Source organism: Geotrypetes seraphini, chromosome 5, assembly GCF_902459505.1.
Source record: "Geotrypetes seraphini chromosome 5, aGeoSer1.1, whole genome shotgun sequence".
Lineage (NCBI taxonomy): Eukaryota > Metazoa > Chordata > Amphibia > Gymnophiona > Dermophiidae > Geotrypetes > Geotrypetes seraphini.
In genome coordinates, this window is record NC_047088.1 from 47,573,255 (window position 1) to 47,595,838 (window position 22,584).

The window sequence follows — 22,584 nt, forward strand, 5'->3', positions numbered from 1 at the left end:
TGAATTTCCAGTTAAAAACTATTTCATGTTTTATATAATTTTCAATTAATAACAGTAACATTTAATCAATTCACTTTTCTTTTTTTTCATATATTAAAATCCTTCTCAATATAGTTCAAATTAGTCTTATATATAACCTTTGAAATTAAAGAAAAGAATCACCTTCTCTAGTAAAGAATTCATATCTCCAAAAAATAGATGAACTTCTTTTTTTTCCACCCTCTAATATCCTATAGATAAGAATTTTATTAATCTTCTCTATAAAATTCATTCAACTGAACTCAACTTCTTAATTAAGTCATGTTAACTTGTCCATCCTGTATATCCTTTATGCTTTACCATGACCAGTCCAAAATGCAGAAACCTGTCCAAAATGTAGAAACCTTGTCTCCTTATTCCCATTTGACTATTACATTGACAACTTCAAGATAAGTTCAATATCCTAATGTATCCTTGAATAATGAGCACATTTTGTACATGGGATGTAAACTAACACTTCTTTCCCATCATCTTGAAATTCAATATAATCTGCATCTCTTCTATACCTCTTCTCTTGTTTCTTTATCATTAAGCCTTACATCTGATGCATTTAAGATATTCATTCCCTCATAACAGTGATATTTTCAAAAAATGAATATCTCTTCAATAAAGAACATTCAAAGGAATCTGCTATTTAAGTCTCTCTTGTTTTTTTTCCCCTTCTTGTCAAATCATATTATTATATATTATCTTATTCATATAGTTTCTTTTCTAGCCAAACATGGGATATTATTATTTTTCCTTTTTTTTTTAAATCATCTTCTGTAAATTACTTTATTCAAAAAACCTCATAAATAATACAAAGTCCATGTTGTTAAAATTAACTCCTTTTAAATAGATATTGGCTCAGAATTTAGCAAAAAGTCCTTTAACTCTTCCGGATCTTCAAAATATAAGGACTTGTCTCCATTTGTTACTCTCATTTTTGCAGGGTAATACAAGCCATATTTAAACCCCCTTTCTTTCATTTGAGGTCTTAACATGAGGAACTGTTTCCTTGTATTTGCCATGTTTTTAGCGAAATCAGGCACAAACAACAACTTGGATCCCTTATAATTTAAATTTTTATTAGCTTTAGCCAAGTTTAAAATATCTAATGCCTGCTGGAATCTTAGTAACTTGAAGATCAAAGGCCTTGGTCTCACTTGACTTGTTGACCATTTTAATGGAATCCTATGTGCTCGTTCTATTTCTAGGGGATGTTTTGAATTTAACTGCAATAAATAAAGTGCAACAGGTGATTAAAGCTTCCATAGATCCTATTATTATTTCGGATCATGTGGGAGTATGGATAGAATTACAATTAGATAAATTAGAAAATGGTAGACCTCTTTGGAGATTTGATAATGCATTGCTTGTGGATGACAAATTTTTGGAAAATTTTAAAACACAAATTAACGATTTCTTTCAAATAAATTTAGTGGAGGATACATCTATTGAGAATGTATGGGATGCATTTAAAGCAACTATGAGAGGTAATATTATATCATATTCAGCTTTTATTAAGAAACAGATTAAAATACAATATATAGAATTAGAAAAAGAAATAAAAATATTAGAAGCAAAATTGATAAGTAAATGGGAATATGAAGTTTTGCAAGCTCTTTTGAAAGCAAAAGGTAAATATAATGAATTAACTTCAAAAATGATAAGAAGAGATTTGTTTTCCAAACAAACAATGTATTATGGAAATTCTAATAAGGCGGGAAGATTATTGGCAAATTATCTTAAAGCAAAAAAAAGAAGAACTAACATAAATGGAATAAAAGATGATAATGGTATAATAACAAATCAAACAAATATAATATTAAAACAATTTCTAAAATTTTATAAGGACCTGTATTCTTCCGAGCCTTATTTGGAGAGACAAAAAGATGGAAAAAATTTTTTAGATTCTATTAATGGACCTAAGATCCCTGATCATATAAAACGGAGTTTAGATGAACCTATATCATTAAAAGAATTAGAAACAGCATTGAGATCTCTTAGAGTTGGATCCGCTCCAGGTGGTGATGGATATACAGTAGAATTCTACAAAACATTTCAAAACGTCCTTTCCCCATATTTACTAAATTTATATCAGACACAACTTATAAAAGGTAATATTAAAGGTACTATGGCTGAATCAATAATAATTGTTTTACCTAAGCCAAATAAAGATCCTACTTTGGTTTCAAACTACAGGCCTATATCTTTGATAAATGTGGATAATAAACTTTTGGCGAAAATTTTGGCTTTGAGATTAGCCAATGCTCTCCCACATATCATAGATATGCATCAAACGGGTTTCGTTGCTAAAAGACATTCCTCTAATAACTCTAGACTATTGTTTCATATGTTAAATTTATAAAAAAAAATGGATGAACCGACTTTTACAGTTTCACTGGATGCAGAAAAAGCGTTTGATAGGGTAGAATGGAATTTTATGTATCAGGCTTTAGAATGGTTTGGTATAGGTTCTGGATTTATACAAATGGTAAAAACTTTGTATAGCTTCCCGATTGCAAGACTAAATATTAATAATAAGATATCTGATGGTTTTCAATTGCAGAGGGGAGTTAGACAGGGTTGTCCTTTATCTCCTTTGTTATTTGATGTTGTATTAGAACCCTTATTGTTAGCAATACAGCAAACGAGGGAGATACAAGGTATTCCATATTCAGATATGGAATATAAAATTTCGGCTTATGCTGATGATATCTTACTTTATTTGAGAAATCCAGAGTCTACCTTATCTTCTTTATTGGAATTAATTGATAAGTTTGGCAAATTTTCAGGCTATAAAATTAATTGGAACAAATCTGAAATTATACCTTTAAATATTCATTGTGTAAAAGGATTATTTGACACTTTTCCATTCATATGGAAAGAGGAAGGATTTAAATATCTTGGCATTCAAGTTAAAAATACAATTGAAGATACTGTAAAAGAGAATGAAAAATATGTATTAAAAAAAGTTACGGAGTTATGTGAGCAATGGAACCCATTACATATTTCTTGGTGGGGAAGAGTTCAAACTATTAAAATGATGATGTTACCTGTAGTTTGCTACCAAATGAGTATGATACCTATTTATTTTCAGGGGTCCTTTTATAAAAAGCTTAATAGTATTTTAACAAAATTTCTTTGGCTTGGTAAAACACCTAGAATAGCTTTAGTAACTTTGCAAAAATCAATTAAGGAGGGAGGGGTAAATTTTCCAAATTTCTATAGGTACCATCAAGCCTATATTTTACGTCAGGGTATGTATTGGATCCTCCCAGAACTTATGGATAATGCACCGGATTGGTTGTATTTAGAATGGCGCCTTATGTTTCCCCTAAATTTAGTTCAACTTCCAAGTATCAACATGCCTAGAAGATACAGAGAAAATAAAATTTTAATGGATACTTGGAAAACGTTGAGATTTATTAGTAAATTAACACCTATCCCAATAAACAAATCAACTAATCAGTCTTTATGGATAAACTCCAAGATCAAAATTGGCGGAGCTCAAATCCTTTGGAAGAACTGGATTATTGCAGGCATTAGATCTTTAGATGATGTTATTTCAGAAGGTAAACTGCTGGAATTTTCACAATTGCAACATAGATTTGGTTTAGGTAAAACACAAAGTTTTAAATGGTTGCAATTGAAGCAGGCCATTCAGGTTGGGTTCCCTGAATGGAAAACATTGAATAATCAATATAGTTTAAAGTTCTTATGTTTTCAAGCAGACTTCCTAGGACATCAAGCCGCATTGTGGTATAAATTAATATCTGGATATTTAAATAAAAAACCAAAAAATGGTCTAAGAGATATTTGGAGCATTGAGATTAAGCATCAAATTAATGCATCTCAATGGCCACTAATTTGGTCTTGGAGAATGGGATGTACAGTGTCAGCATCTATGAGACAAACTTGGTTCTTTTTATTACATAGAGCTTTTTGGACCCCTACACGTTTGCAAAAATTAGACAGTTCTAAGTCAAATAAATGCTGGCACTGTAATCTGGAACCAGGGACTCTAGATCACTTACTGTATCATTGTCCCTACATTAAAAGTTTTTGGAATTCAATTTGGCCACAAATTAATAAATTGATGGAAAATCATATAGCAATATCATATGATACAGTGTTATTTGGAATGATGATGAGAAAAAAAAGTCAAATTTCACCAGAAAATAACAAACTTTTATTAATCATGACAGGGGTTGCCATTCAACATATAACCAACAATTGGAAGAATTATAATAACCTAAATTATACATTTTGGTGGAACACAATATGTCATATATTCAAAATGGAAAGAGCAATAGCAATACAAAGAGGGACATATATTAAATTTATAAAAATATGGGGGCCATTGACAAAATATTGTAATGAATAAATAATAGGATTTTTCTTCTTCTTTTCTTCTTTAAATATCTTTATTATGACACATATAGAGGGGGGGGTAATGAAAATAATTTCTAAATAATATGTTATAATATATTATACAATATGTAATGTATGAATGAAAAGTTATAGAAGGGTAGGGGGAGGGATAGGGAATAAAAATATATTTAGAACATAATGTATTAGATATAAAAGTGTTATTGTATATTCATCAATTGTATTTTAATATGTTGTACACTTTCTGTAAAATTTGAAAATAAAAAATAATATCAAAAAAAAAAAAAAATATCTAATGCCTGCTGGAATCTTAGTAACTTGAAGATCAAAGGCCTTGGTCTCACTTGACTTGTTGACCATTTTAATGGAATCCTATGTGCTCGTTCTATTTCTAGGGGATGTTTTGAATTTAACTGCAATAATTTAGGCAGAAGATTTTCTAGAAATTGGATAGCATTTCCCCCTTCCAAACCTTCAGCTAATCCAATAATTTTTACATTCTTTCTTCTACCTCTATTTTCGTAATCTTCAAGTTGTTTCTTTAATTCCTTAACAGTTAGACTCTCATTTTTACATCTCCTCTCAGAGAGTTCCATCCGCTCCATCTTATTTTCTAAGGTCGTCATACGCTCATTAGCTATTTCCATCTGCCGGTTTAGATTCAGCACTTCTTCTTTCACTTCGGTTATGTTGTTTGCATTGTCTTGAAGCATCTGTTTTATGCACCGGAATTCAGCCATTATTTCATTTTTGTCCAGTACTTCCGTTACATCTCCCGGAAGAGGAACCTTCGACGGCATCGTCTGATCCTGTTTTTAATGCTTCGCTGTCCCTCCTGTTGCAAAAGCCACTTCACTTTTAGATTGCCATGTGCTCACCATGCTACCACACTTGTATCTGGCACTTCGGGGAAGAAAAAAAGCCAAGGTAATCTTTCAAAGTTTCGATCCGTTGCCCGGATTAGAGGAGCGTCGCGATCACACCTCCATCTTGTGCGCGCGCCAAGCCATGCCCCCGGTACTTTTTGTTTTGGTTCTTTCAAACTGAATAGCATTTTTCTTTCATTTTCAGATCCATTACAATTAGGGATTCTATTCTTAAATGTAATTTGTGCTGCATACATTTAATAACACTATAGAAATAATTAGTAGTACCATAGGAGAAGCAAGCACTATAAAATACCTCCACACTTCTAATTTTTTTATGAGATCCTTTTGCTGCATCCTTGGAGTCAATTGCTGCTGGATGAGAAGAAAAAGGACTGGGATATTCCTCATACTTTGCATCACTTACATAAGTAAAGAATTGCTATACTGGGAAAGACCGAAGGTCCATCAAGCCCAGCATCCGGTTTCCAACAATGACCAACCCAGGTCCCAAGTACATAGCTAGACCCCAAGTAGTAAAACACACTTTATGCTGCTTATCCTAGCTTATTATTCACTAGATTTTACTTTGATTGGAGAGCTCCCATAGCTTCAGCTTCAAGTTTCTAGCTTCTATTTCCTTGGGTCATAGGCTCAGTCTTTGATGAGCCTCACACTGGCCAAGCAAAAACAAGAGCTGTTTTCCTGGCCCTATAGACTAGAATGTTACTAAAAACAAATTAATTTTCAGATCATTCAGTTTGTTGTATTTTACTAATTTTTTAAACAAATACTCAACCCTATGAAAAATGGATGCCCCGTTGACTTGAATTAAAATTTTTTAAAAAACAAAAAACCCTGAAACAAATTGAATGGGTGAGAATACAATTTAAGCTTCTAACCTTGATATTCAAATCTTTCCGGGACTTATTGCCCAAGGTGACTGCTTCTCTGCTGCAGACTTACGTGCCTTCTCATTCTTTGAGATCACAAGACAGAGCTTTTTGGGCAGTTCTCACTCTTCATTCTGTCTCCAAAGTTGCAAATCGATCACATTTGTTCTAAGTAGCTAGACCTTTGCTATGGAACTCAATTCCAGATTCTGTCTGACCTTTGATTTTTTTGGTATTTCGGAAAAGTTCGAAGCCCTTTTTTTAACTTGCCTTTTCAAATTTGGTTAATTTGTAATCTTGTAATTGCATGGCTTTTTATTTTAAGGCACATATGTAAGTTGTTTATTGAATGTTGTTATTTAATAATCTGCTATGTTTTATTTATTATAAGAACATAAGAATAGCCCCACTGGGTCAGATCAATGGGCTGTCAAGCCCAGTAGCCCGTTCTCACAGTAGCCAATCCAGGTCCCTAGTAGCTGGCCAAAACCCAAGGGGCTCCTTTTATGAAGGCGTGTTAGTGGGTTTAATGCATGCAACTTTTCATCACATGCTAACCCCCGTGCTAGCCGAAAAACTACCGCCTGCTTAAAAGGAGGCGGTAGTGGCTAGTGTGTCTGGCAGTTTAGCGCACAGTAGTACAAGCGTTAAACCGCTAACACGCCTTTGTAAAAGGAGTCCAAGGAGTAGCAACATTCCATGTTATCGATTCAGAGCAAGCAGTAGCTTCCCCTATGTCTTTCTCAATAACAGGCTATGGACTTTTCCTCCAGGAAATTGTCCAAACCTTTCTTAAAACCAGCTATGCTAACTGCTCTTACCGCAACCTCTGGCAATGCGTTCCAGAGCTTAACTATTCTCTGAGTGAAAAAAAATTTCTTCCTATTTGTTTTAAAAGCATTTCTCTGTAACTTGTTTTAGGGGTTCTTTTATTAAGTCGCGCTAACCGATTTAACGCACGCTAAAGATTAGCTAATCTTTAAAGCACGTTAAATTGGTTAGCACACCTTAATAAAAGGACCCCTTAATTATATAAGTATTATTGTTATCCGCATAGATGGTTAATAAGCAAGCTACAAGAGTCTTAAACAAATAAATTGATCCAAAAATAAACCATACCAATTTTTTTCCTTATACACCCCCTTGTTTCAGATGGGAAATAACACAAATCATCACCAGTAATTCTGATGATGTATTAATGTATTTTTAAAATGATAGCACACTCCTATAATATACAGTATAGTTTTGTTACATGCATAGATAAATGTATGTCCTTTCTGATATATTTTATTTTACTGAATGCTTTACCCTGGAAGATATGCAGTATCCAATGCTTTTAATATACATTGTTCTTTGCAGAAACAGTCCTATCATCTATTGAAGATTTTTTTCCAAAATTAATGAGAAACTACAGATTTTACATCACTACTGGCTGTTGTACAATTTTATTTCTTCTTGGTCTCCCGTGTGTCACTCAGGTAAAGTAACAGCTAGCTGTTCATTGTATTCTTCTGAAAGTTGGTTTAGCTCCTTAATGAAACTCAGCTGGAGTGTATCTGCTGTGTAGAAAGGAGATTTTACTATGCTTGATATCTGTATTATGTATGTGTTGTGATTATTGTTATGTATGTGTGTGGACTGTGTATGTATTTTGTTGTGACCCACTTTGGGAAAGACAGGATACAAATAAATAAAACATAAATCATAGCATGTAAAAGTGGTATATAGCTTTCCTGTATAGGTGATATGAGAACAGTACCACAATTTGAACCAAATTCAAAGTCTACAGTAGGGCGATATGATAATGTATTGAAAGATATTGAATAAGTTAATCCACTTATGCAGAGCTACATTTTAGAAAGGACATTCAAATTGGAAATCAGGTGTCTAAGTCTGAACGTCTGAAGTTTCACTAGTATTTTAGAATAAGATCTGCCAACATGAAGCCTGTTCCAAAAAAATCATGGCTGTAGTTCTCTTCCCCTTCGATATTCCTAATTCAACTTTGAACTTGATCATATTGTGATCGCTGTTTCCCAATGGTGCCACTACTTCCACTTCCTTTGCAGGTCCTCTTAGCCCATTGAGGATTAGGTCCAGAATGGCATTCCTTCTCGTTAGTTCTCTGACAAGCTGTTCCATGAAGCAGTCCTGTATAGCTTCCAGGAATCTGGTCTCCCTAGCACATTTTGAGTTTCCAAGACTCCAGTCTATCCCGGGATAGTTGAAGTTTCCCATAACAATCGTGTTACTGCTTTTGTATTCTCGTCTCATCTCAGCTTTCATATCTTCATCGATTGCCCAGGTGGACGATAGTACAGGCCCATCTTTATCTCGGGCCCATTTCTTCCCGGTTTTTTAACCCATAGTGATTCCAATTTGTCGGTCGTCGCCACTGTGTCTACTCTGGTCGAGTGTATGTTGTCCTTTATGTATAGGGCTATTCCTCCTCCTTTCTGACCTGACCTGTCTTCGCGATAGAGTTTGTACCCTGGATAGAGTTTGTACTATGTCCTATTTGTTTTCTTCATTCCACCATGTTTCAGAGACCCCAATGATGTCTAGGTTCTCTTTTTTGGCCATGACTTCTAATTCTTCCATTTTGTTCCTTAGGCTCCTTGCATTAGTATACATGCAATTTAAGTCCTGGTGTTTTTTTGTCTTCCTTTTCATTTCCTGTGCTACGTTCTTCTTATCATCCTCAACTCCTGTTTTTTGCCCATTGTGTCTTCCCCCTGTGCTATGTTCTTCTTATCATCCTCTTGATCTGTCAACTCTTGTTTTTTGCCCGTTGTGTCTTCCCAGCGTTTTTCCCACTCAGTATCTTCTTGGGATACCTTTTTCCAAATCATCGACACTTGGTCGACTGTTGGTTTTCCCCTTCTTCTTAGTTTAAAGCCTGCTCTATTCCTCACCTGACATTGTTTGCTAGAAGTCTTGTTCCCGCCACACTCAGGTGTAGTCCATCACTCCTAAAGAGCTTGTTCTTGCCCCAAAACGTTGTCCAGTTCCTCACGAAGTGGAACCCCTCTTCCTCACACCATCTCCTCATCCATGCATTTATTGATTGTAGTTCCGTCTGCCTCCTCACATCTGCCCTTGGTACTGGTAGGATCTCTGAAAACACTATCTTCTGAGTCCTCATCTTCAACTTCCTTCCCAGAATCTTGAACTGTTCGATCAGCGCATTCCTACTGTAGTCTCTTCTGCTGATGTCATTTGTCCCGATGTGGATCATCACTGTAGTCTCTTCTGTCTCTGCTCCTTCTAGGATCCTTTCAATTCTGTCGCCGATGTCTTTTGCTCTTGCTCCTGGGAAGCAGGTCACTAGTCGATCCTCTCTACCTCTATATATGAATGATTTGAAGAAGAGAAGAAAGTGTAGTCTTGATTAAGGGGTTGATATAGTCTCCAAACATCCTCCAACCCTTGTCTAGCCATAAATTGTAAAAGGGGAGCCCTTTCTGTTTTTGCTTACTGAATTGCTGTTTTTGAATTATCTCGTTGTGGGTTGCAAGTAAGATTAAGGTCTCCAACAACTATTAAAGCACCGTCTGCAAATGTTTCTGCTCTAGTTTCTCATAAAAGGCCTTCTAATCAGTGTTGGGGGCATAGAGATTAACTTAAGGCATACATATGGCCTTCCACTTCTATCTTCATCAAAATAAATCTACCCCTGAGGTCTTTTTTAATCTAACCAAGCATGAGGAGGATAGGATTGCTTACATAAGAGCATAAGAATAGCCTTACTGGGTCAGACCAATGGTACATCAAACCAAGTAGCCCATTCGCACGGTGGCCAATCCAGGACACTAGTACCTTGTCAAAACCCGAGGAGTAGCAATATTCCATGGGCAAGCAGTAGCTTCCCCATATCTTTCTCAATAACAGACTATGGACTTTTCCTCCAGGAACTTGTCCAAACCTTTCTTAAAACCAGCTATGCTATCCGCTCTTACCACATCCTCTGGCAACGCGTTCCACAGCTTAACTATTCTCTGAATGAAAAAAACGGGTCCCCGTAGGGTATAGTGGCTTCATTCAAAAGCCTCAGGGTACAGCGGCTTCACCAAAAGCCCCACTAAGATAAGTGCATTATATTTATTTATTCACTTAGCGCACTTTGGTATTTTTCAAAGGTACTCGATGATTGATATTTGATCCCGCAGTTAGAGGTTGTTGAGATCTTTGATGATCAACCCAGCGGATATCTGAGAGTACATTAACAATTATTTAAAATCCTTTGAATATCCAGTCTGTTTATTAGTTGACTTGAGACTTCTAAGACTTGGAACATTGTGTTAGTTCACTAGAGGAAAGGAGGGACAGGGGAGATATGATTCAGACGTTCAAATACTTGAAAGGTATTAACATAGAACAAAATCTTTTCCATAGAAAGGAAAATGGTAAAACCAGAGGACATAATTTGAGGTTGATGGGGTGGTAGATTCAAGAGCAATGCTAAGAAATTCTACTTTACGAAGAGGATGGTGGATGCCTGGAATGCGCTCCCGAGAGAGGTAGTGGAGAGGAAAACGGTGAATGAATTCAAAGAAGCGTGGATGAACACAGAGGATCTAGAATCAGAAAATAATATTAAGTATTGAACTAAGGCCAGTACTGGGCAGACTTACACAGTCTGTATATGGCCGTTTGGGGGAGGATGGCTGGAGAGGGCTTCAATCGCTGAGAGGGTGTAGATGGGCTGGAGTAAGTTTTGATGGAGAGTTTGGCATTTGGAACCCAAGCACAGTACCGGGTAGGGCTTTGGATTCTTGCCCAGAAATAGCTAAGAAGAAAAAATTAAAAAAATTTAAATTGAATCAGGTTGGGCAGACTGGATGGACAATTCGGGTCTTTATCTATCGTCATCTACTATGTTACTCCAGATGAGGTCGCACCATGGAGTGATACAGGGGCATTATTACATTATTAGTATTGTTAACCATCCCTTTTTAAATAATTCCTAGCATCTTGTTTGCTTTTTTGGCCGCCGCTGCACATTGGGTGGAAAGTTTATCATATTGACTACAATGACACCCAGATCCTTTTCTTGGGCGCTAATCCCCAAGGTAGACCCTAGCATCTAATAGCTATACTAAAAGATGGAATTTCCTGAATAAATCTAATATCCATATGTGTATGCAGAGCTTCTTTAAAACAGAGCTGTCTCTTGTGAGGTGAATTGAGAACTTTCACATTGTAAGAGAGAAATGTCAATGTAGCCATATTACTTAATTTAAAAAGGGACATTAAGCAACAAAGAAAACCATACTTTAGATTCCCTCCATACACACTCCCCAAAATCAGCCCCTCATTCATCCACCTCTCATTCCCCTGCCCTCCCCATACCTTCGCAACTATAACAAACCACCCCAGGACCCCTCCATGATCACCCTCACCCTCTACCAACCCATTTCCCACACACAAAAACAACATGTCATAGAATTTCAGGTCATATGGAGAAGGTGACTAATTTTCATATATAAAAATAAGTCATAATGAGCCCACCTCTCACCTATCTAGCTCAAAGGGAAGGGGGTATATATAGTCTCCAATTGCTGTACAAAAAAAAGGGGGGGGGGCCTATAACAAAGGCATCAGCCTATTATCCAAACCGCCCAAGTTTTGGTTATTCACAAACCCATTGATCTAGGGGGCATCTATTCAAGTACTAGATGCAATCTGGGATCCATCCAGAGAGGCTGGCTTCTAGGAACCACAACCAATTCATTGCCATTTCACAGGAATTGATTGTGTTGGGTTATCGGATGCTTGCTGAGAAGGTGATATTGCAGCCTCTCCGGGAGACAAACCGACTTCTGCAAAGCATGGGAGCAGGTCTGGTAATGTATCCCAGACAATGTGAAGGCCAGCCTAATTGGGTAAAGCCACCGGTAACAAATTTGTTTTTGATGCAAGATTCCTCTCAAGTTGCAATAATCTTTACAGCTTTTGATTACTGCAGATGGACAGGTATCCAAATGTTGTTCCACATCTCCTAAGTGGGACCCATAATCTGCCATAGTCTTATTGTTGTTGGCAAGCACCTGATGCATCTCTTGTCGAAAAGTTACAAATTCACCATTTAAATCAGATCTTCTCACAGAGGGCAGTCTGCTCCCCCACTGGGTTTGTCATTGTTGGGTCCACAGGCCCTGCAGGATCTTACAGCTCTGGCACCATTTTAGCTGCATGGATTGTGACATTGTTGAATATGATCTTATGTTTGTTTGACAGGTTTTCAAAGCCATCTGAGTAATGTCTCAGTAATATACTTTATGAACTACTAAAACGTGGACAGTTTGTTAGTCATAAATTGGAGATTTTTAGCTTAAAGTGTTGGCTTATTTCAAATAAACCTTCTTAGGCTGCCATCACTAACAATGATGTCACTTCCTCCTCCCCCAAAATCAATTATATATGGTAATCATTAATGACTGGTTAATGATGCTAAAACTTCTACCTTTTAATTTTCATAAATGCATGATGTAATGATTTCACTTTTCCTTCTTCAGGCCGGAATATATTGGATTCTTTTGATCGATACATTCTGTGGTGGATGGACTTTCTTTTTTGCTGCTATAATGGAGCTGATTGGAGTCTGTTGGGTATATGGTAAATATTTAAAGTCTCAATGATATTGATGTACTGAGAGTGAAATATGTTAATATAAGTTAATTATTTCTTATTAGCAGGCAGTTAATTATTTCTTATTAGCAGGCAGTTAATAATATAGAGGGTCCCGCCGCGGACCACGTTTCATTTGCCTGTGTCAAGGAACCCATAGAGAAAAGATTCACTAGTACAATAGGATGGTATAAGGCTTCAAAAGGCTTTCATTCTGCCTTATGGATAACTTAAATGTGAAGGCAAAAACCCTAAGCTGTGCTGGAAGCGGTATGAATTGCCTTTACATTTAAGATATCCATAAGGCAGAATGAAAGTCTTGTGAAGCCTTACACCATCCTGACTATTGTACTAGTGAATCTTTTCTCTACGGGTTCCTTGACATAGGCAAATGAAATGTGGTCCGCGTCGGGACCCTCTAAATCCTGTGAACTAAGTAACCTTTGTTGTTTTATTTACTTTGCATTAGTTAAACGACACGATTTTTTAAAAATTTAAGAATGAAAATTTGGTGTTTTCACATTATAAATAGGTAAATTGCAAAATTTAAGGAAGTGTGTGGTGCAGTGGTTAGAGCTACAACCTTGGCACCCTGAGGTTGTGGGTTCAAATCTCATACTGCTCCTTGTGACCCTGGGCAAGTCACTTAATCCCCATTGCCCCAGATACATTAGTTAGAGTGGGAGCCTGCCTGGATAGTTAGGGAAAAATGCTTGAGTACCTGAATAATCTGTAATCCACAAAGAATATTTGCAGAATATAAATTATTTGTAAAAAATTGACTATCCTGGTCACAAGAGCAAAGTTTTATGGAAATAGCGGACATTTTCTATACTTTTTAGGCATGAGCAATTAGGAAATTATACTTACTGCCAGGAACACTCCAGCCCTTGTCTTCCTAGCTCCAGATGTCAGAAGAGGGGAAGACAAGTAGGGCCTTACCCACTGGAGCTAAGAACACAGGGTCTGGAGTATTACCACTGGAAGTGTTGATAATTTGAGTGTTGCTGCGGTCCTGTGGCTGCAAAGGTAGAACAGAAGCAGGAAAACTGGTGCCGGCAGTAGCAAATGCAGATTAAGGCAGCAGCAGCAGGTGGCCTGCCACCTAAGCCTGATGTGGCAGGACCAGAATAACAGTCATAGGTGGCAGTGATGGTGCTCTCCTTGAGTTTCTGACTGGCACCCTCCAAAGGCTGGCAACCCTCTGCTGCGCTTGCCATGCTAACTGAGCTGAACCAACCCAGTGTTGACATTATCATGTTTCGATAATTCTATATTGGGACATGGAAATACCCTTAAGATTAACACAACAATTCACAGCAGTATTTGAAACCCATCTTTTCACTTAAAAATATATTATAGAAATTTCACTTGGCACTGTGGTGTATATAAGAAGCATTTGGTTAATTACATTTGTGTCTTATTATATTGGAAAGATTAACCCATAGTAAGACTGGAGTAATGAAGTTGTTTTAGCCACAACAAATATTCATGAAATAGATTTGCATACAATACAGTCAGTATGTGCAAATCTTTCTTGTATATTCTTTGTGGCTCTCCTGAAAGCGTGTTTTGATTTGCATGAGGTTTCTTCCTGGTAATAGCACCTCTTATTAATATAGAAAAGCAAAGAAAAAACTCAAAACACTTCTATTCATACTTCAAAACAGGGACAAATCAATTTATTCAGAACATAGAAATGATGATTGGAATAAAGTCCTCGAACTTCTGGCGGTGGTGGAAGATGTGCTGGTCATTTATTTCTCCTCTGCTTTCAATGGTAAGTTAATAGTTTAGCTATACTAAGACATGCATGCAGATAAGTCCTTGGGTTAGAGCTGCCAATAATATTCTCACCACAACTCTTATATACTGTATATGTTACTTGGCCCATTCCTCAGAGGTTGCTTTGAAGGAAAAGTGGGTTGCGGTTGGCAGAGGAAAGAACTGCCTCGAAAGATCTCACTGCCTCTCTATTAAACCCCACAATCATTTCTTCTCCATGCCAAAAAATATGTCCAGCTAACTGGCTTTCCTAAAAATCATCTTTCTTAGTGAAACCCCCAAGTACACATGAGACACACAGAAAAATATAAAAAGCAGGAATAAAATTCAATTAAGTAAATGAAAGAGCAGGAACATGTAGAAGTCAAAATCCTCTTTTCCATAAGGCTAAGTACTTTTAGTGCAAATACTTTGGGCTCTTCTCAAAAATCCCAAAATATCACTCTTCCTCACATCTACATTTTGCAGCAAAACACAGGGAGTGAAAAAACCTAAAATTCCCAAAGTCAAAATACTGTATCACAAAAATTCTCAGACAGGGATGTTTTAGTTGTAGTTTTTATTCATATGCAACGCATGTAACTGTAATTCTTATTTTATTCTAGTTCTATCAACAATGCTAGGGCTTCTTTTACAAAGCCGCGGTAGAGGTTTCTACCATGGGCCAGCGAGGTAAATGCTCTGACGCTCATAGGAATTCTATGAGTGCCAGAGGATTTACCTTGCCAGACCAGCATTAGTTTTTATTCAGTCTTCTCCCAAAAATTTTACCCACCCTCTCACTAAGCCACGGTGTCATAGACTGTACTTCTCTCATACCAAAATTGAAAAGCACTTTGTGGTATTTGTAGAAGTCTTAACTTTTGCAGTGCATTTATTTGCACCTCAAGAGTTTCTTGAATTGGTACAAGGCTTCTTCTGTCATGTTTAGCTTTCTCAGCAATATAAATACATTTTTCCAGGTCTACCAGAGTGCTGCTGGGAACAGTGACGTACCTAGTGTATTTGACATCCAGGGCTGATCATACATGTTTTAAATTTGATCCCAACTTAACTAGGAGCCAATGCAAATGTGCAAGATATAACGTCACATGATCATGTTTTGGGAATAAAAGGATAAGCCTAACTGCGGTATTCTGAAAAATTGTAATATTTTTAGGATAGTCTTAGAACATCCTGCATAAACTGAGTTGCTATAATCTAATTTAGATAGCAATAAGGCTTGAACTACCAAAAACTGGGAAGTCAAAATATATCCTAACTCTCCTCAATTTTTTAAATAAAAAGAAAGACTCTTTAACCAAGGTATTAACTTGTGTCCCATTGACATTTGATTGTCAACCTGCATCCCCAGAATTTGGGTAGTGGATTCAAATTGATAGCAATTATTTTCAATACAAGAAACATGATCAATCCAAGGATGAATAGATGATGCTACCAGAAGAAATTTGTTTTTTTCTTTGTTCAACTTCAGCTTCTGCTGAAAGGTCCAATGGTCTCTAAACAACTACTCATTCATTCTAAAGTTGTATCCCAATCTTTAAACACAGGGAGCAAAACTAATGTCATTCATGTGCATTAAACATTTTAAAGCTAAGGTATATACAGTAACTCATTACCCAGGTATTGTGCTCATACATTAAATAAGGCAAATGAAAATGCTTGAGAACTATTTGCTTGCGTTGCCTCCACTGGAAGTAGAAAGATTTCATAAATATTAATTGGGGGGAATCCTGAGAACCCAATTGGCAGGTGGCTCTCAAGAATCAAGGTTGCTCACCTCCGAGATCAAGGATAGTGGTGATCCCTGTCCATTTCTTAGAGAACATCTTTCATTTTCACTCAATATGATCTACTAGTTAAGAAACCAGAAAACCAAGTCAACACGCCTGTTGAAAGGTAGGGGTATTGATGTGAGGAAGACTTTGGGGCAGAATTAGGGGTCTTGCTGGGAGACAGAGTGCGGGCGAATTGCATTTGGAGTGAGAGATGGAACTGAGGAAGCTGGAGCTTGAAGATGAAAAGGACAGTATGGAATTTCAGGCCTTATGATAGGGAAATTCTTTGCAAAAGCACTATAAATAAGCAAAGCAGAACTTGGAAGAGTCCCATGAACTTTGTTGTTAAAATAAATGTGTTGTAATCTTGTGCATCTTATAACCAGTGTATATCATTGTGAAGCACATGTTACTACAACATTTTTCATTTTTATCAGGTGATATTAATTTGGTCTTTGGCAACATTTTCTGCACCTTCATTTGGTCCAATTGCATTTCCTACCTGGTCAGTTGTACTAGGCTGGCTTATGACAATATCCTGCCTCATCTGGTTACCCATCGTGGCCATAATACATATTTACCAAACTGAGGGAACCCTGTGGCAGGCAAGTATCTAAAGAGAATATTTCCAAATCTTTAGAATAATTACTTTGAAAAAGATATTTACTGTTGCAGCCTCACTTAGGAATAAGTTAGCAGAAGTTTGAATATCTGAGAAAAACAAAAAATTGGTTGCGTACACAAATGTTAGAATTTTGGTTTTGTCAAATTTAGCAGTTAATGTGATATTTTTGTTTTGGGACTTAATTATAATTAACCCATGATCTAGATCAGTGGTTCCCAAACCCTGCCCTGGGGGACCCCCAGCCAGTCGGGTTTTCAAGATATCCCTAATGAATATGCATGAGAGAGATTTGCATACCTGTCACTTCCATTATATGCAAATCTCTCTCATTCATATTCATTAGGGATATCTTGAAAACCCGACTGGCTGGGGGTCCCCCAGGACAGGGTTTGGGAACCACTGATCTAGATTATACCTCGTGAGGATTTTTTTGGGGGGCGATGACAAATCTACATAGAGTACAAACTCACACATTCACCCATGAAATGGGATACAATAGATATCTATAATATGATGCCAGTATAATAATCAGCTCATAGGGCTCCTTTTACTAAGGTGCGCTAGCGTTTTAAGCGCATGCAGGATATTACCGCGCGCTACGCGGCTAGAACTAATTCCAGCTCAATGCTGGCGTTAAGGTCTAGTGCGCACTATTTCGCGCGTTAATGCCCTAACGCAGCTTAGTAAAAGGAGCCCATAGTATTCATGGCAGTCTCGAACCTTCTGCACAGGAAAGGGGGCAACGAAGGGTATGTCCTGCATAGATCAGGTTTCAAGTTTATTTAGTCTTTTATAAGTCATATAAATGTTGGCATTGTCATCTCGAAGTAGGGACTTTAGATCATTAATTGTTCTATTGTCCACTTATTTTGGCATTTTGGAATTCAATATGGGGCCAAATAAATTGTTTATTGGAAAATCCAGTGGCATTGTCTTATGATACTGTGTTATTTGGCATGTCAATGAGAGCTAAAAGACAAATATCATCTAAAAACAACAGGCTTTTACTAATAATGACAGGAGTTACCATACAACAAATTACAAGCAATTGGAAGAGGCTTAACTATAGTTTTTGGTAGAATTCATTGTGTCATATGTATAAAATGGAAAGAACATTAGCCATTCAGAAAGGGAATTTTAAGAAATTTCTGGAGATTTGGGAGCCATTAGCAAAATATTGTAACATCTAATCATTATTTTTCCCTATAAACATGCACATCCGGGAGGGGGAGGTTTGATAAGATGATAAATCTAGATATATTGAATTGAGGGTCATTATAGAAATTATATATGTCAATCATTGTGATTGTTTAGGAGGGAGGGGAAAATAATTTTGAAATAGATATTAATAGAACAGTAAGTGTGATATTGAAGTAAAAAATGTATTTATTGTTACACTTATTGTAAGATTTGAAAATAATAAAGAATTGGGGAAAAAAAAGTATTTTATAAACTGCCTATCTAGGAGAATCTAAGGGCTCCTTTTACAAAGGCACACTAGGGCCTTAACACATGGAATAGCGCACACTAAATTGCCATGTGCGCTAGCCGCTACCGCCTCCTTTTGAGCAGGCAGTAGATTTTCAGCTAGCGTATGCTATAGTGTGCGCTAATCCGGTGCGTGCGTTAAAAATGCTAGCGCACCTTTGTAAAAGGAGCCCGAAGTGGTGTACAACAAAGCAAATTGTATAAATAAAAGTTGTATGTTAAAAATAGACATAATTGCAAGAGACTTAAAACCAATAACATTGGGACTCGTACTTCAGCCACACTTCTCATATATCACATACTCCCCATTCTTTTCAAATAATTCCAATACACTCTTTAATTGGCAAAAGTTGGCCGCAGCTTTAATTAACATCATTTTCAAAACTCAATTTAATGGGGGCGTGGCTTGGACACGCAACTGAATGGTCGGGTAGTCCGTTAGCTCCGTGGTAACAGGCTATTTTTACTAAAAATAAGCTATCAAAAATTGCAAATTGGCAAGATATAACATTTAATTACATCGGAAATGGCTTCAGGAAAGCAAAATAAGAGCGATACGAGTGCCGGAGGATCGGGGATGAGCAGTAACAAGCGGTCAAAGCCGGAACCAGCAACTCCTTCTAAAGTTCCGTTGCCGGCAGAAGAAAATCTAGATATTATAACTGAATTGAGACAGATCAAAGAGATTGTTATGGAAATCTCAAAAAAGTTACAAAAAGTAAGTGATGATGTGGAAATCCTCACTAAAAGAGCAGATTTATCTGATAACAAATTAAATCTGTTGGAAGAAAAAACGGAACAAATGCAAACTGAAATGAAAAAGAACAAAATGATATGGAAGGAAATGGAAGTTGTTAAAAAAGATCTTGAAGATTGCTTGAATCGCGAAAAAAGATATAATTTAAGGATCATTGGAATGCCTGAAGGTGTAGAAAAAAATGATCCTATCTCTTTCTTGGAAAATTTTCTACCTAAAGTCTTGCCAATTAAGTCAAAAATCCCTCTTGAAATAGAAAGAGCGCACAGGATACCGACCCAAAAAGTTTTATCTCAAAAAGGTCCAAGAACATTAATATTTAAATTGCTACGATACCAACACGTTGTGGAAATTTGTCAACTTGCCAAAGAAAACCGGAGCCTCAAATGTCAGGATACAAGAATACACATTGTACCTGACTTTGCTAAAGAAACTGCATTTAAAAGGAAACAGTTCTTGGCTTTGCGTCCCAAATTAAGAGCATTAGGGGCAAGATATGGACTGTTATATCCGGCAGTAATGAAGATTACATTGGCAAATAAAACCCAGAATTTCACTGACCCTTCAAAACTGCAAGAATACTTAGAAGATTTAGAACAGCCAATGACTTCCTAAATATTATTTATAATTTACTGGACATATATATACCTGTGACATAGAAAATTATATTTATTATTTAAAAATTAATCCAAATTTACTAATGGATATTTTCACAACAGGATCTATTTATGGTTTGTTTGTGTTTTTTTTTTTTTTTTTTTTAACTGTAACTCTAACGATCCATGAATGGCACGAGAACAGAAGCTGATGGAACAAACTATATTACTGTTAGAGATGAAGGAAACGGTATGATGGATTTGTTTACAACTGTCACAATTCTTGAATGGACATAACATCTTTTGAATGAAAACGAGAGATCTAAATGCTCAACCAATAAAAACACACCGAGATGAACTTGATTGGCTATCTCTGACGTGCAGTACACAGGAAGAAAGTAATGAAGAACAGCGACAGGTTTTATAGAACAGAAAGACAGAGAACGAAGTAATTCATCGTACAGACTTTACACAGAGAGAACATGATTTCTATGAATAAGAAGATCTCTGATGAAAACACACCAAGATGAACTGGATTGGATATCTCTGATGTAATGAAGAACAGCGACGTGTTTTACAGAACGGAAAAGACATAGAACGAAGTAATTCATCGTACGAATTTCGGGACTAAAGTTTAATAACATCTACTATACAGAAAAGAACATAATTTCTATAAATAAGAAGATCTTTGATAATATAACACATGAAGCCTCTTTTCAATTAATATCTGCGCGAAGGAATGGTCTGTATACAGTAAAGCTCACAATTAATTACATGACTCCTTTTGAAGTTGATAGAACAAACTATAATACTCTCAGAGATGAAAGAAACGTCATGATAGATTTATTTACAAATGTCACAATTCTTAAAAGGATATAACATCTTTAAAAAAAAAAAAAAAAAAAAAAAAGAAAAAAGCGAGAGATCTCAATGCTCAACCAATAAAAACACACTGAGATGAACTTGATTGGCTATTTCTGACGTGCAGTACACAGGAAGAAATGAAGAACAGCGACATGTTTTATAGAACAGAAAGACAGAGAATGAAGTAATTCATCGTACAGACTTTGGGACTAAGGTTTAATAACATTTACTACACAGAGAAAACATGATTTCTATGAATGAAAAGATCTCTAAAGATATAGTGACACGAAGCTTTCTTTTCAGTTAATGTCTGCGTGAAGGAGTGGTCTGTATACAGTAGAGCTCACAGTTAATTACATAATTCCTTTTGGTCAGTAAATGGTTATATGGATAAGTAAGGGGTAAGAGAAACTAAAAAATGGTGGGATGATAAAAGATAAGCTTAATTTTTTGAAGATAAAAGTTCATTATAGGTTAAGCAACTTCTTCCTTCAAAAGTTCCTACTAATAAAACAAAAGACTAAAATCTTTTATGTAATGTACTGAAGAAGTTCTATATCTAATTGATATTATATGGTTATCAGGTAAATCTTTATTGGTTTAAAAGAAGAAATAAATGGGAAAAGGAAGGGTAAAGAAAAGGGAAAGAAAGATGAAAAGAAAGAAAAAGAAGGGAAAAAATAAAAAAAATAATATTATAATTCTCATTCCATATAACTCTACAACACAATAATATTATAGAGTAAACAAAATCACATACAAACTTTCTTTATATTTATTCTATTTTTAGGATTATACAATATATAATCATTCACTAAGAATATATATCGGATGTCATTTATTATATTTAATAATTAATTGATATAAAATTGTTTCTAAATTTATGAAAGTCAGCTTTAATAAAAAACGAGAATAGATCTTTGAGGTTTTTTGACTTAATTGGATTTAGATATTTTATAATTTGATAAATTTAGATAAAATCTTTCCACAACTTATGAGCAATTATATAAATTGGGATTTAAGATATTAAGTTAATTGAAATTGTCAATTTGGATATATCCTTTTATTTATCATATACATTTTTCCCATAATCTATATTATAACAAAGAAACAGGGGTGGATATTTAATTTCTTGATAGAATATATATAAAATTTTAGTTACATCATATATAAAATTAAAGATAGCTATTTAAATTTGAGATATTAGCTTGTGAGGAGTTATTTATACCTGATCTTACTTGCGTTTCCAAGTTTTCGTATTTAATTGGGGATGGATGGGAGGGAAAGGGGGGGGGATGGATAATGAAGGGTGGGGCATAAAAAGGGGGGATCATCTAAATATTATTGTTTGGGAAATTAAATTATTATTCAATATTCACAATTTAACTTTTGATAGAACAAGTGATGAGATTACCTAATGGAAATTAAGATACTATCTTTAAATGTTAATGGTCTTAATCATCCGATAAAAAGGAAAAAAGCTATGTTATTTTTAAAACAGCAAAATGCGGATATTTACTGCATACAAGAGACTCACCTGTCTAATATAGAATCTCAAAAGCTAGAAGGAGGATGGATTAAACATTGTTTTTTCTCATCGGCTGTTGGAAAAAAGGCTGGTGTTGCTATACTGGTAAATAAGAAATGTTCTGCCTCCTTTAAATTTAAGGCATCGGATTCTCATGGAAGATGGATACATCTGGAAATGAGCATGGGAGATACTACCTTGTCGCTTTTTAATGTATATGCCCCTAATTCGAATCAACCAGAATATTTTAAGACTCTACAACAACTAATTCTTCCACTGGCTACATCCAAATTGATAGTAGCTGGGGATTTCAATGCTGTCATGGATCCTCTTTTGGATAAAAATCCTAAAAGATTTATAA

General features: G+C 35.8%; 1 protein-coding gene across 1 annotated transcript in view; it reads left to right on the plus strand.

Annotated features, from left to right (window-relative positions):
- The window catches only part of LOC117361417 (sodium- and chloride-dependent neutral and basic amino acid transporter B(0+)-like), a 154,848-nt gene that overhangs the window by 118,657 nt on the left and 13,607 nt on the right, over positions 1–22,584 (plus strand). The window contains exons 12-15 of the mRNA XM_033946717.1: positions 7,532–7,650; positions 12,691–12,790; positions 14,473–14,582; positions 16,803–16,970. Of these exons, the coding sequence (XP_033802608.1) occupies positions 7,532–7,650; positions 12,691–12,790; positions 14,473–14,582; positions 16,803–16,970 (497 nt within the window). The remainder of the gene's footprint in view (positions 1–7,531; positions 7,651–12,690; positions 12,791–14,472; positions 14,583–16,802; positions 16,971–22,584) is intronic.